General features: G+C 33.3%; 4 protein-coding genes across 6 annotated transcripts; all 4 read right to left on the bottom strand.

The window, feature by feature from the left end:
• Nucleotides 1-488: 488 nt before the first annotated feature.
• On the bottom strand, nt 489-2,169 carry AT5G64100 (Peroxidase superfamily protein). The gene is made up of 3 exons (NM_125806.3): nt 1,559-2,169; nt 1,257-1,416; nt 489-1,155 (listed from the first exon to the last, which is right to left on the bottom strand). Exons 1-3 carry the CDS (start codon nt 1,982-1,984, stop codon nt 746-748), a joined length of 996 nt encoding a protein of 331 aa, NP_201215.1. The 5' UTR covers nt 1,985-2,169; the 3' UTR covers nt 489-745.
• Nucleotides 2,170-3,995: 1,826 nt separating this feature from the next.
• On the bottom strand, nt 3,996-5,989 carry AT5G64110 (Peroxidase superfamily protein). The gene is made up of 4 exons (NM_125807.5): nt 5,452-5,989; nt 5,158-5,317; nt 4,215-4,912; nt 3,996-4,033 (listed from the first exon to the last, which is right to left on the bottom strand). Exons 1-3 carry the CDS (start codon nt 5,866-5,868, stop codon nt 4,497-4,499), a joined length of 993 nt encoding a protein of 330 aa, NP_201216.1. The 5' UTR covers nt 5,869-5,989; the 3' UTR covers nt 3,996-4,033; nt 4,215-4,496.
• Nucleotides 5,990-9,178: 3,189 nt separating this feature from the next.
• AT5G64120 (Peroxidase superfamily protein) lies at nt 9,179-10,929 on the bottom strand. Its single transcript, NM_125808.3, has 3 exons — nt 10,449-10,929; nt 10,177-10,339; nt 9,179-9,876 (listed from the first exon to the last, which is right to left on the bottom strand). The coding sequence occupies exons 1-3, from the start codon at nt 10,866-10,868 to the stop codon at nt 9,473-9,475; spliced, it is 987 nt and encodes a 328-aa protein (NP_201217.1). The 5' UTR covers nt 10,869-10,929; the 3' UTR covers nt 9,179-9,472.
• Nucleotides 10,930-14,211: 3,282 nt separating this feature from the next.
• On the bottom strand, nt 14,212-16,315 carry AT5G64130 (cAMP-regulated phosphoprotein 19-related protein). 3 transcript variants are annotated; one of them, NM_125809.5, is made up of 7 exons: nt 16,035-16,315; nt 15,181-15,294; nt 15,027-15,089; nt 14,904-14,951; nt 14,738-14,791; nt 14,594-14,654; nt 14,212-14,509 (listed from the first exon to the last, which is right to left on the bottom strand). In NM_125809.5, exons 2-7 carry the CDS (start codon nt 15,259-15,261, stop codon nt 14,469-14,471), a joined length of 348 nt encoding a protein of 115 aa, NP_568985.1. In that variant the 5' UTR covers nt 15,262-15,294; nt 16,035-16,315; the 3' UTR covers nt 14,212-14,468. The 3 variants fall into 3 exon arrangements, with proteins under 3 accessions (NP_568985.1, NP_001078792.1, NP_001032134.1); NM_001085323.1 differs by having other exon boundaries at nt 14,272-14,509; nt 14,904-15,089; nt 16,035-16,166; NM_001037057.2 differs by having other exon boundaries at nt 14,272-14,509; nt 15,027-15,294; nt 16,035-16,126.
• Nucleotides 16,316-16,735: the final 420 nt, after the last annotated feature.

A 16,735-nucleotide genomic window follows, 5' to 3' on the forward strand; every position in this document is an offset into this window, starting at 1 on the left:
TTCGAAAAAGTTAGGGTTCCAAACAGGGGAGGAGGAGAGCCTCCTTTGCGAAAGCATCAGCCTGGCTATTTTGACTATGAATCAATTCACACAAATTGGATAGCCATAAGTGATTCCTTTCGATTTTTTAAGTGGGGATGATAGCATTGAATATGATAGCGTAACCGCAATTCAAAATAAAACACACAAATCTTGTATTAGTAGTAAGTTAAAACATCATTGTGAATTTGTGATACATAATGAATTAATGATTATTTAGAAGAAAAAAAACATATTTAGAAATTTGTTTTCTTTGTCCCAAACAAAAAAAGTCGTTTCCTAATTAGGCATTTTCGATAAATACAAACTTAGGATAATGATTAGCGATTGTAACTTCGCTGGAATCCACAAGAGGTCCTAACTTCTCTAATCCATGAATTGTCCAAACAACATCATATGTATATTTAATCTTTTCAGATAATCAAATATCAACTCCGATAATAGATAAGCTTCCATTAATCAAACATATTCAACACTTTTTCCTTGAAAAGTTCGTTCATTTAAACATATTCCGTACACGAGTGAAGAAACAAATAACACTTTTATATAATACATTTTTTGTTTACAAGTACAATCTTACACTTGAAAATCAAAACGTAACCATCGACCACAAAATGCTGTAGCAAGCTTTTATTTAAAACAAGTGATTATTAATTAACGAATTCATAAATGAAAAACAAAGCTCACATTTGTGTTTTTTTAAATCTTAGTTGATGGCGGAACAAACCCGACGAATCTCCCCATCTGATCCAGTCTTAACTTCTATGAGACTCATTTTGACCATCGACTTCCCGAACTCGGTTCCGAACCTCAAGGATGGTCGGCGTAATCCTAATAAACGTTCAATGATGGCTCGGGTCTCGGGATCCTTCCATAGGACTAGATCGGATTGGAGAACCACGCGACTTGACGTCACCTTCCTTAGGAACGATGTGTCAAACTTGTCAACACTTCCCTCGTCTAACTCCACTCGGGTGCCTCCATTTTGAGGGCACTGAGCCAGAATCAGCGGCACAAAACTCGGGTCGATTGATGGGTCAGGTTGTCCTGTGCCGTTGAAGTTAACGAACCTTCCCCTTACTAGACCGCAGCCAGCAGTTCCTATTGTGTGTCCGCCTGGTCAAAACCAAAACTCACTTAGAAATTAGCTACTAGGAAATTATTTTCTGAATAACTTACAAAGTGTTACATTTAAACCATATGCAATGACAACGTACCAACAAGAGTCACGAGGTCTAATGTGTTGAGAGTTTTAGCAGCGAAGTCTTGCTTCTGCTTAGCAACGGAGTCGCTTGGTCCGGGCAAGTTCACGTCTGAGGCTTGCGAGATTCGGCCGTCGAGACGTCCCAAGGGCACTTCCCAGCGTTGTCCACCGGTCTGCATAAACCAATATTAAATTACCGCTAAACACGACCATATATATATGTTATATATTTTAATCATGTGAAATACACACATAAATAAGAAAGTAAGAAATCGAATGAAATATGTAATGCATGTAATAATTTCAGTATATTACCAAAACGACGGCGTCTCGGGCTGCAAGGGTGAGAATATCAGCACAAGAAACGGTACGAGGACAAGCCTTCTCAAGCCGAGCCTTAGCTTCTTCAATAACTTCGAACCCTCTCAATGAACGGTTCGGAACTGCGGTTCTCTCTGAGGTGTTACCAGCGAGGAGAACCGAGCCATCGCAGCCATGGACAAAGCAATCGTGGAAATGCATTCGCAAAATTCCAGGTGCATTAGCCGGGATAGACCGGACATGAGACTGAACTACAGATCTCACAATAGACTCTACGTTTCGGCATCTATTCCCATAAAACCCAACATGTGGTCTTCGACCACCACCGCTGTTTGAGCCACGGTTCCCTTGTGCGGTTACAGCTGCAACCAATACTAAAAACGTTACTAGAACGAATAGCAAATTGTAACCACGACCCATTTTTCTTTTTAGTAATTAAATAGAAACTATTTGAGTCTTGTAGAAGTTGTGTTTGTTGTGTGTTTTGAGTTTGATGTTAAAGGGTTTGTATATATAGGCAAAAAAAGTTGTGGGAATAACAATTGTAACGAGCAACTTCGGCACACGACGCAGAAATTATGGGAATTTAATAAGCTGATTTAGTAATCATTTATAAAATAATTAGTTTGAATAACAGTGTAGATGAGTCGGTCCATTGAACATATATGTATTATACATGTTGTCATTATTTTTTTCTTTTTGAGCGAAGCTATCTTGGTTTTAAGTTGTAGATGATTGGTAAGAGAATCAAAGTTTGTTCAAATCGTACCTAGCTATAATAATTTGGATCAATAGTTTTGGTCGAAAACAAAATGAAAACTAATATAAGGTGAATGGTATAAACGTAAAGCATCTTAAAACTCTGGAAGAAAAATCGATTAGTGTTTTTCGACATGTAGCTAAATCGGCCAAAATTGCAGTTGATTAATTGGAAAAAAATGAACGATACATTAAGAAAAGTGATCAAATCTATTCAAGAAACACTAAAATGTGATTTTTTTTTTGTAAAAACTAAAATGTGATTTTGAAAAATATAAACGCAAATTATTCGTGACAAAATATTAATCAGTTGGCTTAAAAAGTAAAATCTCCGATACCAGTTGGTACCACAATAGTGATGTTTTATTAGGGTCAAATATTGCTTCATAGATTAGATCAATGAGTTACGTGGCGATAATATAGATTACAAAGTTTTGGTCAGAACGTTAGGGATGATGAAAATGTAACGGGCATAGTTGACTTTTTAAAATGATCAAATCGTCTATTATAATGGTATATTTGTTTCTCTACTCTTTTGGATTAGCCAATATATAATACTACTATTTATTCTTTGAAGGATAAAAAACATTAAAGTATTCACCGCCATGGAAAATTTGAACCATACAAATAAAATAAAAAAATTGAACCATTGAACAATAATAGACTAAGTAGGTTTCTGCATGGGGAAAGTACAAAACAAAGAGAATATGTATAGTGATGGCTGTAGTTAGTTATTCAGTTCCCTTAATTAAAGTAATTAACGAGTTACAAAGTAATACAGTATAACATTATATGATATACTTGCAGCTGGCATGCATATGTATGTGTATGTGTAATTTTCTGATGACGGAAAAACGTGTGTGACCGCTAAATCACAACTTGTAAATGAATTCGACTTTAAAAGTGTGCTGCAGAGAAATTACCATTTTGAAAAATATTAACTAAAAACAAAACTGTTACGAATTAATGAAAACCGTATGAAACTAGTATTTTTTATTTTTTTTTGTCAAAACTGTTACGAATTTATCAAAGCTGTAAAGAGATAAGCTTGATGTCTTGTTTAATGTTTACTAGATAGTCGGTGGGTAAAAAAAAAAAGAGCATATAATTTTGACTGAGGAATGAGGATGTCTTGTTTAATGAAACCACCAAGAGACAACTTCGAAGGCATAATATCATTGACTTGTCTTTTTCTTTATTGTCAAAGTCAACCACTGATATATAATTATCCTTACTATTATCCCTTTAATCATTTTCCACCAATGATTAGATTCATTTCGAACAGTGAATTCAAACTGAATCGTTCCAACTTTGATTGACTTCACTAATTGTATTTTATGTTTTTTGTAAAAGTCTTATTCAAATTTCACTTTACAGTTAAGAGTTATAGATTAAGATAAAGAAAGGAACCAATATTCACATTTCAAGTATAATTAAGAACGATAACTTTATACAGGACACATAATTTTAATTAATATCGGTCTAGTTATAAAAACCAGAGACGGAGAGGACAAATTTCACCCATCACCGAGCACGTACATGTACATTATACAATATGAGATGAGACTAATATTCATCACCCAGTTTTCTGCCGGAAATTGGCGAAAATCTCGTGATACCAAATATACTATTTTATGAAATTTAACTTCATCTTGAAAACCAATCATCCTTATTTTCATTACATCCTTTATTGAATTAAAAAAAAAAAAACTTTCATTGCCTCGAGTTGGAAACTAATGTACATATTTAGACGTTATATATATTATTAACTCAATTGGTTAATTTTATTGACCTAAATGTTATTCTATTTTACGTTTGCGTTTTTTTTTTTTGATATATCCATTAATTAATTGTTTCTGTTTATAGTCCAATTTTTTTTTTCATAATTAACAGCCATAAAATATTCTAAAGTAGGAGAATTTCAGTATTACACATATATAGCTTATTTTAAATTTTCTTAAGAGATTACAATTACATAGGATTTCTTTTTTCTTATGTGTGATTTAAACACGTATTCCCTCACACTCACATCGTCGTAATTAAACCTCTTAGTCACATTAAAAGAAAATGTTAAACTAGCTGGTTTATTATTAAAAGCTGGAGAGTCTATATAATCTCCATTTTTATTCATTACTTTATATCATATTGTAATGGTTAATTAATCTTATATTAATTAGTTAACCGCAGAACAAACCCTACGAATCTCCCCATCCAAACCCGTCTTGATCTCGATTTGACTCATCTTGGTCATGGACCTCGCGAACTCCAGTCCGAAAATAAGAAACGGAAACCGTAGTCCTAGAAGCCTTTCCACGATGGGTCGGGTCTCGAGATTAGTCCATAGGACCTGATCAGACTCGAGGAGACCTCGACCGTTCTTCAAGTTGTTAAGGTACGACGTATCAAATTGGTCACCACTTCCCGTGTCCAGCACTACACGAGTCGCGGGGTCACCATTCAGAGGGCATTGAGCTTGGATCAGAGGGACAAAACTCGGGGCGATGGTTGGGTCCGGACTTCCTGTGTTGTCGTAGTTGAAGAATCTGTCCCTAAACACAATACATCCGGCCGTTCCTATCGTATGTCCAGCTGTTATATACCAAGCCCTCTATGTGAATTAGCCAGGTGTCTTCATGACAATTTCAAAATATGTAATTTGTAACATACAGAAAGTATTTATTATCTCCTTTGAATGTTAAGCTAGCTTTGATTCTTTGTTTACGACTTTACGTTTGCAGAAATATATAAAAAAGGTAGAATTTTCACATGCAAACATAATCGAAAAAACAATGTTTTAACACAAGCGATCGAGGCCTTATAAAATCACTACGTACCAGCAAGGACAACGAGATCTTGGGTATTAAGATTTTTTTCGGCAAACCTCAGCTTCTGCACGGCAACGGAGTCGGTAGGTCCCGGCAAAATGACATTCGAGGCTAGAGAAATTCGGCCATCGAGTCTCCCCAATGGAACTGGCCACCATGGTCCACCGGCCTATATGCATACGTATAAAACTTTCATTTAATCACGTTGTCAATAGATAGACATATATGCATGTGACGTTAAAACCCAAGACGCACGATAGACTTATGTATATAATTAAGTAAAATTAGAAAAGTAAGTTATACCAAATGGACGAAGTCACGTGCAGCGAGTGCGAGGATATCAGCACAAGAGACTGTTCGAGGACAAGCGATCTCAAGCTGAGTCTTAGCTTCTTCAATGACATTAAACCCTCTCAACGATAGATTTGGAATCGCCGTTCGCTCAGAGTTAGGTCCGGCTAGGAGAACGGAGGCGTCACAGCCTTGAACGAAACAATCGTGAAAGTGCATACGCAAAATGCCTGGAGCATTGGCTGGATTAGCAAGATAGTTAGACTCAACCACGGACCGAACTATCGATTCTACATTCCAGCATGCACTACCGTAATACCCAGTCCGTGGCCTTGGGAGGAAATTGTTTGTATGTGTTGCATTCGTGGCTAGGACAAGGAAGAACGGTAAGAGAACGTAGCAAGGATTTAAATTAGTAAAACTTCTCATTTTGGTTTCTTCTTAGTTTTTAACCAAATGGTGCATATATGTATATATAATTTGGATTATTACTTTTGATTTGTTGCGTTTAATAGTTTGAGAATTGTGTGTGTATATATATTTATAGTGGAAAAGAGTAAAAGATTCGCAGAGTTTAATGAGTAAGCAATGCCGGGCTACTCATCAACTAATTGGAGCTACGTTGTATTTAGTCGTGATATTTAATTCTTTGTTGATTTATTTTGTTAATATTGTAATTAAGCATATGAAATATGGTCCATGTATGTGCCTAACTACCTATAAGTAGATTTGTGATTTGTTCTCTCTCTTTTAACCTAATTAAATTTTATGCTATTTAGCTTATAGATAATTTTGGGAAACATTAGTATTATTTGAACCACAATCAAGATCAGGTGCTGTGGTGCATTGATCAATGACTCAAATATGTGTGTATATAAACTTAATAATATCATAATCGTCCGTTCAAGATTAATGGGTTTGCCCTGAAATGAGTATGGGATTTAATTATAATCATTGCATTGCTTAGTTAATAGTCAATATGCGTTAAGTATCATACACGCAACGCATAGGGTTAATAATATTTTGACGAGTCGGACAACCATATTAAATATTGATTTTTTTCCTTCAATTTGTGTTTGTTTGCGAATGTTTGTCAACATCACGAAAACTTATTATATGCGGATCCTATAGATATGGATTTGAGTTTGACGGAAACAAAAAAAAAATGAAGAAGAAGAAGCAGGGATATATCATATAGTACCATTAATGTGTTGACAAAGAATATAAAAAAAGAAGTTAATAAAGTTGGATGTAGTTAACTATATATTTATATTGCAACTAGTCGATCAAGTAGGCAAAAAAATTGATGTTGTAACGGGACGACTAGAAAGTTTGAAAAATTTTAAACTAAATTATCTAGCATCAAAATTTGATACCTCTTTGCTTGAAAGAATTTCTAATTTTTGTATTTCTTAAATATCTTTACAATTTTGTAACTAATCAAATTAAATCTATGATATAATTCCTCATAAAACCACTGGAAAAAGGAAAATATACTATAAATGGATAAGACGGATTGTCGGCCATTTTCTCTGGTAATTACGTAAAAATCACGTATCGTTATTATCCTTCTTTTTCTAAAGTACTTCTCGTTATTTTTTCACGCGTTTTATTTGTACGAAGGCACGAGGACTGTCTTCAACATCAATTCTTAAATCACTTATGCAATCATTAATATTAAGTTTTCAACACACAGTCATTATAACGAGAACTTACCCTAAAAGTATAGTATATATGAGGATAAAATTCTAAATATTTATGTGTTTACTGCTATTTTTTCTTGAGATTTTAAACATATTACTAATATACTTTAAAAAATGAAGTTTAATACTCAATACTGCGTGTAATACTATGTATCAGTCAATATTAAAGTCCCCATCCTGACTAGTTTAGGGTTTACCGCTTAAAAAATAATTTAGTTTTAGTTTAGCCTTCTAAATTCCGAAACTGCTACTTTGGATATAGATGGTATACGACAATAATTAAACACGAAAGAAGTTTGAGTTAAATACCGAGAAGGTTCTATTTTTAGTCTTTTGATCGTAAATAGTACTAAATACATGGACAACCCCAACTTTATTTCAACTGTTTGTCTTCTGACACAAAAGTCATCAAATTTTGTCACGGGGTATATTTTTAGAATTTCGGAAAAACCATGTACAGCAATCAAATCAATCCATCCTAATTATAACACACGTTTGAAAATACACAAAATAACTATACATTACGTACAACTTTAAGATAAATATACTTCTTCTGTTTCTATATAAATGTAGTTTAAGGATTTTTATTTTTTTTCAATTTAAATGTCGTTTTCAATTTTCTATGCAAATAATAAATGTATTTAATATTTTTTAACCAATTATATTTAATCATCTATTTTTTATTGGTTAAATTGGTTATAATAAATGATGTTTTTATATAAAAGAGGTAAATTAAATGAGATTTTTATAATTTCTTAATTTGTGTGTAAAAATCTTAAACTACAACTAATATAAAACAGAGGGAGTATGAAAATACACAAATCAACTTATTTAGTTCGTTATCACAACTCAACTTCTTTAGCAGAAAAAAAAAAAAAAAACTCAACTTCTTTAGTTTTCCATAATGAAAAATGTAAATAATCAAATATCAGAAAAGAATGTTTTTAGTGGTGGTGGTGGAGATATTCGATGGTCAATGACTCAATTGGATTATGTCGTTCTATTTTTTTTTCTAAAATGATTGGAGTACGATTGAAAACGATATTAAATAAATGGAATCGTTGAAACGATAGACGTTTTACACGGATGATATCTTCAACTCAAAATGTTTCTGAGTTTTTAGCTTTGAATCAATATATTGGTAAAACGCGTGAACCACGCCAAAAAAAAAATTAAAAAAAATTGATATCCTAACATCAAAATCTACACTCGTTGATTTACCTTATGACCATTTGTTTTGGAATCTAGTTATCTAATAATAATCCGGTTTCTGATCCAACTCAAATTTTAAAACATATTGCGAACAAGACATCAATTCAAAGACTAATATAAGCTAGTTCTTTAAAGGTGTGAAAAGAATTTTTTTCTTGGTCTAAATCAATACAGCTAATACATTCACTTAATATAGAAAAAATCAAACTTAGTAACGCACACACCATGTATTAACTATAATAGCCTATATAGGATTGCCAAAGTTTATTGATTCATGCATTTGCATGGGAAAAAAATGACAGTGACAAGATGATGGAGATCAACTTTGCCTGATTAGTATATAATTATCATTTAAGATCTCGGTATTGTGCTTTTTTCTATTTTAGTATTTACTATTTAGCTAGTATATAAATCCATAAACTAAATATTTGTCAGAAAAAAGCAATTTGTTTTCCTGATTATAATTCACACACGTACATTTCCTGGTTTAACATAAGATTCAACATATGTAAAAATATCTAACAATATACATACACAGATACATGCATACTTAGGCAGTTAGACCAGAGAATTTTCACAATGCATGCAACTAATAACAGGGATTTCAAAGTTAGAGAGATAGGGACAGGTTGACTAACATGTTTTGCAAATTATTGAAGACAAGACTATTTGGCCGTCCTTGATCCTTGAGATTCTGAGAATTTCAAAAGATTCGCCAGTTTGATCAATTCATTATTATTATTATTATTATTATTATTATTTTTTTTTTTTTTTATCTTTTTTTGCGTTTGATATCGTTGTAAATAGTTAATTAGTTATGGTGCATGAATATGATTTTCGGAATTGAATAATGTGTTAACATAGGTTATAAATTTAAGAATCCAAACTAGGACCAAACTCATTATAATATTTTTGTGAAGACATTACAGTTTTTTTTAACTAAAACCAAAAGAAATCGAATACCAACACCTTATAGATACAATTTTCATCAACCCACTTTTGGGTTTTTTCTTTGTATGTCGTTTTCTATTGGTTTATTTATTGTTCAGATTAAAACCACACTCGAAACAAGTACTTTGCGTCATGAAAGTTTATCACGACAGATTCTAATCGGTTAATTAATTAACCGCAGAGCAAACCCTACGGATTTCCCCATTAGCTCCGGTAACCACACCGATATTACTCATTCTGACCATTGACCTCGCAAACTCAACGTTGAAGGTGCTTCTAGGAGCCATCAATTGTTGCACTATGGGTCTAGTGGCTGGATCGGTCCAAAGGACTTGATCGGATTGGAGAACTCCACGCCCACGGCTTAGGTTGTTGTAGTAAGAAGTGTCCCAAGTGCTTCCGCTTCCGGTGTCGAGATCCACGCGCACTGAACCGTCGCCGTTTTGGGGACATTGTGTTTGAAGCTGCGCCAAAAATGTTGGGTCGATGGTTGGATCTGCGGTTTGTCCGGTGGTATTGAATAGCCTGTTCCTGAATACACCACATCCTGCTGTTCCGATCGTGTGTCCTCCTGTTTAAATTGTAATTGATTTAGTATATGTTGCTATTATTCAAATACTGAAAACTGATAAAACAATAAAATTATTTTAATATTTTTAACAGAAATTTTAGGCGGGAAAAAATGGAGAATTGTTACGAATTTAAAATATATATTTAAAAATTAGCGATTAAGAGGTTTAGGTGCCAGACGTTATCAAGTGTCCAACGAACAAAATTAGTTTTTTAATGTTAATGTTTTGGAATAATGGTGGTTTAATTATATATAGTTCTTGAATGGCTTCTTAAATTGTGTAAAGTATAGACTACTGACCGACGAGGACGACGAGATCACGAGTATTGAGTCCCAAGGCGGAGAATTTCTGTTGTTGAACGGCAACGGAGTCACGGGGACCAGGGAGATTGTTAGCATTCGAAGCCAAAGAAACTCTACCATCTCTACGTCCCGTTGGTACTTGCCAGCCTGTTCCTTGAGTCTGCATGCACAATAACCCATGCATGTATAACGTTATATACATGTAAACTTATAAAAGTAATGATAATGCATTAATTACGTATAACGTTTATGAAATAATTAAGGCTTACGAGAATGACTGTGTCACGAGCGGCTAATGCTAAAATATCAGCACAAGAGACAACTCCAGGACACGCGGCTTCGAGCTGCGTTTTGGCGTTGTCTATGACTTCAAATCCTTGGAGATTGAGGTTCGGACCGGCGGTTCTCTCGGTGTTAGCTCCGGATATAAGGATCGAACCGTCACAACCTTGGACAAAACAGTCGTGGAAATGCATTCTCAGTATTCCGGGTGCGATTCTGGGGTCAGAACTGAAACCAGCATTCACGGCGTTTCGGACAATAGTCTCAGCTCTAGGACACGTAGTTAAGTAAAACCCAATCCTAGTGCCGGAAACAGGACCAGGCCTTGCGGTGGCTTGGCCATGAACCGAGATGATGAGACAATTAAGGAAGGTTATTAATAAGCACAATGATCTAACCAAACCCATCTTGTGTTTAAATTTTAGGGTTTTAGAGAAGATGAAGTGTGTGTTTAAGTTATAGTGAGTAGAGTTAGTTCGTTATAGAGTACTATTTATAGAGGAGATTGATTAGTCAAAGAATGACGTGTGAGTCAACAAAACCGGCTTTGGTGTTTGTGGGGGATAGATGAAAAACGACACCGTTTGTGGGAGATTCAAAAGCGCGTGGTGTTGGTCAGTGCGTTGTGAGCTGGTCGACTGGTTGACTTTAAAAGCATTTTCTTTTGGATTTGTTCGTTTTGATACTTTTTTTTTTTTTTTTCGTTTTGATAGTTACTTGGTGTGAAATTGATTGAATTATGTAACGAATGATGGAAATATCGTTTACGTATAGGAGTTTTGAATTTAGGTTCATGCCTAATTGATGTATAGCAAATATATAATTAAAAATGAGGATTATACTATTTTGTTATTAGGAAATTTGTATATACATCCATTTTTTGGTAGGTAGATCTCAATATTAGAGGATTAAAACGAACATCAAATTCTTCTTTAATTTACAAAGTGCAAAAGTCTGCCAAGTGGATTTTAATAATGGAAATATCCAAAGGTTTATAAATTCTCACTATAAAACTACTGGTAGTAAATGAATTAACTTGTGATTGGAATCATGAAGCAATCTGGTTCTTCCACAAACTTTAGAAATTAATTACTCTGAATTTTGGTTCAAGATTCTTCTGTAAAAAAAGAAGAAGATCAGGTTAATTATGTTTCTCCAAACTCTTACTATATTTTCACGGCGAATACAGTTTTGTAATTTACAAAATGATAATACACTCTTTTTTTTTAATAAAAAACTTCTTAATAAACTATTGCTAATGATTATAATTCAAAGTTTTTCCCTTGTGATTCACGTACAGTTCTTATATATTTGAAACTATAGAAAGCCATGAACCTTATTAGCTATATCACCAGACCACATTTTTTCAATGTGTTATTTATTGTGCAATGATCAAATGAGAGACTAATAAATAACGTAAAAGATTAATGGTTAAAGGAAAGGGCCGAGGCAGTTCATTTAAGAAGTTTCTACAAACCAAGGTCCCTAGCTTATATGGAGACAGATGTATTTGTTCTTCTAACGACTTGTGCTAAGCGATAAATTGTACTATTCAGAAACCTATCTTGGAGACAAAACACATTATCTCCAAAGACTAGTACTACTTCAAATATATGTAGATTACACGAAAAAAAACCTTAATTGAGATAGATGAAAATTATATATATATATTTTTTTTTGTATCAGTCTCATATAGTATCATTGTTATATTCCTCAAATTGTGACCGCTGACTTTATAAGATAAGATCTAAACGATCATCTTTCCTTGAGGATATTATGAGCTTTATTTGTCTACGCCTCTCTAAATATTTTTTTTTGTTATTGTCAAAAGCTCGATTTATGTTTTTATTATATTAGTTCTTCAACCAATGAACTAAGATTGAGATTATGACCGTGACTGTGTCAAACAAGGATATTGTTTAGCATTTGCGTTTACATGTATTAAAAAAATAATGTAATCATATTCAAATTTTGAATGCATGCAGAACGAACTATTTTCAAAGTATGACATGTACTTACAGCCTATGTACCACTGTATTACAAATGAAATTGTACCACATTCCTATCATATTGTTGTTTCTAATTATACAATTATCTTTATTAATGAATATTGTTTTCATATTTTTCTTCTAAAAGGGTAATCCACAGTATAATTTTCTTGTATATACGACTAGACGTCTCACATTTTTATTTTTTTTGTTTGTTAAAAAAACGTCTCACATCCGTCCGTGATGTATGGACATTCGACAAAAGACTTAGGGCTTGTGGTTTTAAGAGATAAATAAATACATTCGAAATTGATAATGTTTTGGAAGCTGACTTTGAGCGAAGTCATAATAAGAAGAGTCGATAACAGACTGCGGAATCCGGCAATTAGTGGGATAGTTTTGGAAGTATCTCCGGTTTAAGTTCTTCGACTTTCTTATGTCACAAAATCTTCCGGATTTTTCGCTTTTCTGATGTCAGTGGTTGAAGTTTCAGTGAATCACACGATTGTGTATCTATCAATATTTTCGATCTGATATATTTTGAGTTTTTGACCAATAACTAAAAATTTAATACCTAACTTGTTTTAGTTTATTTTATATTTGAGAATGTATATGTGTTGTATTGGTTATCATGTTTTTATTTAATAAAATAAATTTGACTTTGATGAACACCACTACATCCAACCAGACAATTATCCACTGCATGGCCTAACCGATTTTCAGAAAAAAAATAATTTGAGTTTGTTTTTGTGCGGAAAAAGAAGTTTTAGACTTTTGTTTTTCAAACAAAATTGATGAAATAGGCGACTAAAAGAGTTCAATTTTTTTTAAAAAAAAAACAGATTTGAAAAAGATAGTTGTCGTATGCCTCGATTAACCCTAACTAGAAAATATATTCTTTCTGTATCAAAATGAAACAATGCTTATGGTTTTGGGATTTTTGCACAGAACTTAAAAAATCATTTAGTTATTTAGAAAAAAATATTTTAAAGACTATAACAGTATTTATAAATTAGTTGAACGAATGATAATACAAATTAAACTAGATAATATAAATAATCATATCACATATAAAAATAATAATTTGGTAGTAAAACTATGAATCACGTTACAATAAAATAATCTCTTCTTAACAAAAATAATAATAATAATAATAATCTAAAACACTACTTAATAGATATGAGATAAATACGAAGAGAGTGATAATTGAACCATGATAATATATCTATAGATGGTAGTTAAATACTTAAATATAATCGGTATCTTCAGATGATCCAAAAATAACATGTTCATCATCCTTATCTCATGTGACTTGTACACATAGTAGTAGTTAGTGAAACTCTACTACCAAATGAATATTATTAATCTAATGATACTTATGATAGTGACAAGAGTGATGTTTACCAAGTAAATAACAAGCAATAAATTAACATTAATGGTATGCTAGAGAAAATATAACGTGTACCATTGTTAATTAACTTAATTTTAACCAAGGACACTCCTCGCAATAGGAGATTTCTTCATTTGCATGAAGAAAGAGTTTACTACCTGGCCTTCTAACTCTAATGTTATCGCATGTTTACCATCATTTGTACATTAGAAGTTACGATAACTTTATAAGCGTAAGTAAATATTAGCCGATGAAAGATAAATCAGATATATATTATATTAACTAATATATATTTTTTTTGTCAACAACTTTAAATAAAAAAATACTGTCAAATGAGCCAATCCAATAAATTATTATTTAAAGTTTTTTTGTCAACAACTTTATATATTATATTGGATTTGCTCATTTAACAAAAGATTAGCTAATATATATAAATTTTTAGGTGGCTTCTCATAACTTAAATTCAGGTATGACCAGAGATTCCGGACCAAAAGGGTAAACTATAATTTCTCGATCAAGTTAAGATTTTAATGAAAGCCATATCTGATGTTTCAAATGGACAGAAAATATCCGATTATAACAGACTTCTTACACAAGAGTTTTCATACATCTCTCTGTCTCTCTACGCCTCAGTTGCCTGAACCTCCCTCGGCCTGAGCAGCTCCTCCATCTGTAACAATAACAGATCCAACAGGATGGATCAATAAGTCTGTAACTTGCTTTGGGATGGAGATGATAAAATGAAGATATTTACCTTCACCACCCTCAGATGGAGCACATGGAGACTTCCTGTAACGTGTCTGCTGCTGCGTTGGCTGCAAAACAAGGACAAGATCTTAGAATTGGAAACAAACAGCATAAAAAAAAAACAGCTGAAACAGGGTTCAAGCTCATTTACCTGTAACTTGGGACGAAGGGCTTCCAGGGGTCCCTTTGGCTTCGCAACACCTTGCTGTTTTAGACATTAATAATAACACTATCAGAGTGGGAACCTTAGAGAGAGCTTTTATATGGTAACTCAAAAGAGACAATATTCGTGGGTTAAAAGTTTAATAATAGTTTACCTTTCCAAGAGCCCAATCAGCTGAGTCAAAGTATGCTCGCTCATGATCCTGATTATAAACACATCTCAGAAAAACCAAGAATGAAACCCCAAAATCTCTTATTAGACCAGTTACTTCACTTACCTTGGAAATGAGAGGTGGTTTCTTTGGCATGAGCCCTCCATACTTCTTCTTTACAACAGCCTCCTACACAATGCAATTAAAGAAAGAGTTAGGTCACGATATTGTATTCATTACGGTATTTGATCAACATCTAGTGTGAGAATTAAAAGGAAACCTCCTGCTGTGATGATGGCATTGACTTCTCTGCCTCGTTGGTGAGGTTTCCTTGCTCTTTCACATCCTCTGCGCTAGACATGATGATGTCTCAACGCCACCAAAACCAAAAATGCTGCACGAGTATATAATAAACAACATTACTTAAACGAAAATACGCAAACCTCATGAACAAATAACAAAAGCAGACTCGAGGGTTCATCAATGAAGCGCATATATCAATCAAAGGAAGCTAATTAATAATTGAACTTCCTATTTGATACTAGTTCCACAATCCTGTGACCACACAATCTGTTCTGAAAAGTGTAGTTTTGTACAGCTCAATAAAACGAATGAACCTAACTATGAAACTTAAGGCAGCCAAAACAAAAACCCTAAGTACAAGAACAAATGAGTGTATACTCCATAAGATAGGAAAAGCCTCCAAAAGCTTATCTATACATGTAACCAAAACAGCATCCAGAATTTAGAGTTCAGATTCGACATTGAATTCAAATCAATTTCCAGATTGACATCAAGGATTTACGGTCATATGGATCAGATCTCCACAATGCATATAGACAAAGATTGTATAAACCTAGAATTTAACCTAAACAACGGCAAATGATCAGATCACAACAAAAACGACAGCGGATCAGATACACAATCAAAACTCAAAATTCAAATCAGAGGCAGCTCAAACAAAGCCCTAAACGATAAACAATCAGGTTCCTATGTTGCGAGATTGTAAAAAACGACATGACGAGATAGAGAATCAGAGAATTTGAATCTCGATCATCATCATCGAGATAAGAAAACGAAGAAACGAAACGGAGAAGTTAAGGTTTATAAAAACGAGATCGAGATTAGACTCACCAGGAGGAAGAAGAAGAAGAAAAAGGAGGATTGGTGTGGCTCTCTGAGCTCGTTGGGACGTTTCTTCGCTGTCGTCAATGGAGAAATGGGAGAAGAAGAAGATCTTGGTGAATTGATTATATAAAGAGATGTGTGGGAGACAGAGAGATATGATTTGGGTAAGAAGAAACGCGGCGCGAGGGTTAATTTGGTAATTATCTTCAAAAAAGGGTTAAAACACGTGATTACGATTCGTTTGAGAGAGGTTTGACAAAAAATTAAAACCGTTGAGAGTAAAGACATTTTAAAAGCGTTTTCGCTTTTCTTTGTTATAAGACGTGACCAAATTAATTTGGCTGATTCGTGTGTATGTTTGCGGTTTTTTAATGGCATAAAATTGTTGAATCGATTGGCTCAAATGTTTTCGTTCTTTTGTTCTTAGCTTACATAACATTTACTTACTACGTGTTTTAGATGTTTGTACTATTTGAAATTTGAAATTGTAGTTTTTGTTTTCTAAAATTTTTTTTTCCGGGTTTTTAAACTGTTGATCCAATAAACGTTATATTTAATGTCTTTTAGGTACTTTTCACTATTTCAAATTTCAAATTGTTGTTTTGTAAGATTATTTTGCGTGGGGTTTTAACTGTAAAAACCGTTGAGCCGATAAATCAAATATTTATGTTTTAGTTTTCTTTTCTTGATATCTATTTACCATGGCC

This window comes from Arabidopsis thaliana, chromosome 5 (assembly GCF_000001735.4).
Source record: "Arabidopsis thaliana chromosome 5, partial sequence".
Classification (NCBI taxonomy): Eukaryota; Viridiplantae; Streptophyta; class Magnoliopsida; order Brassicales; family Brassicaceae; genus Arabidopsis; species Arabidopsis thaliana.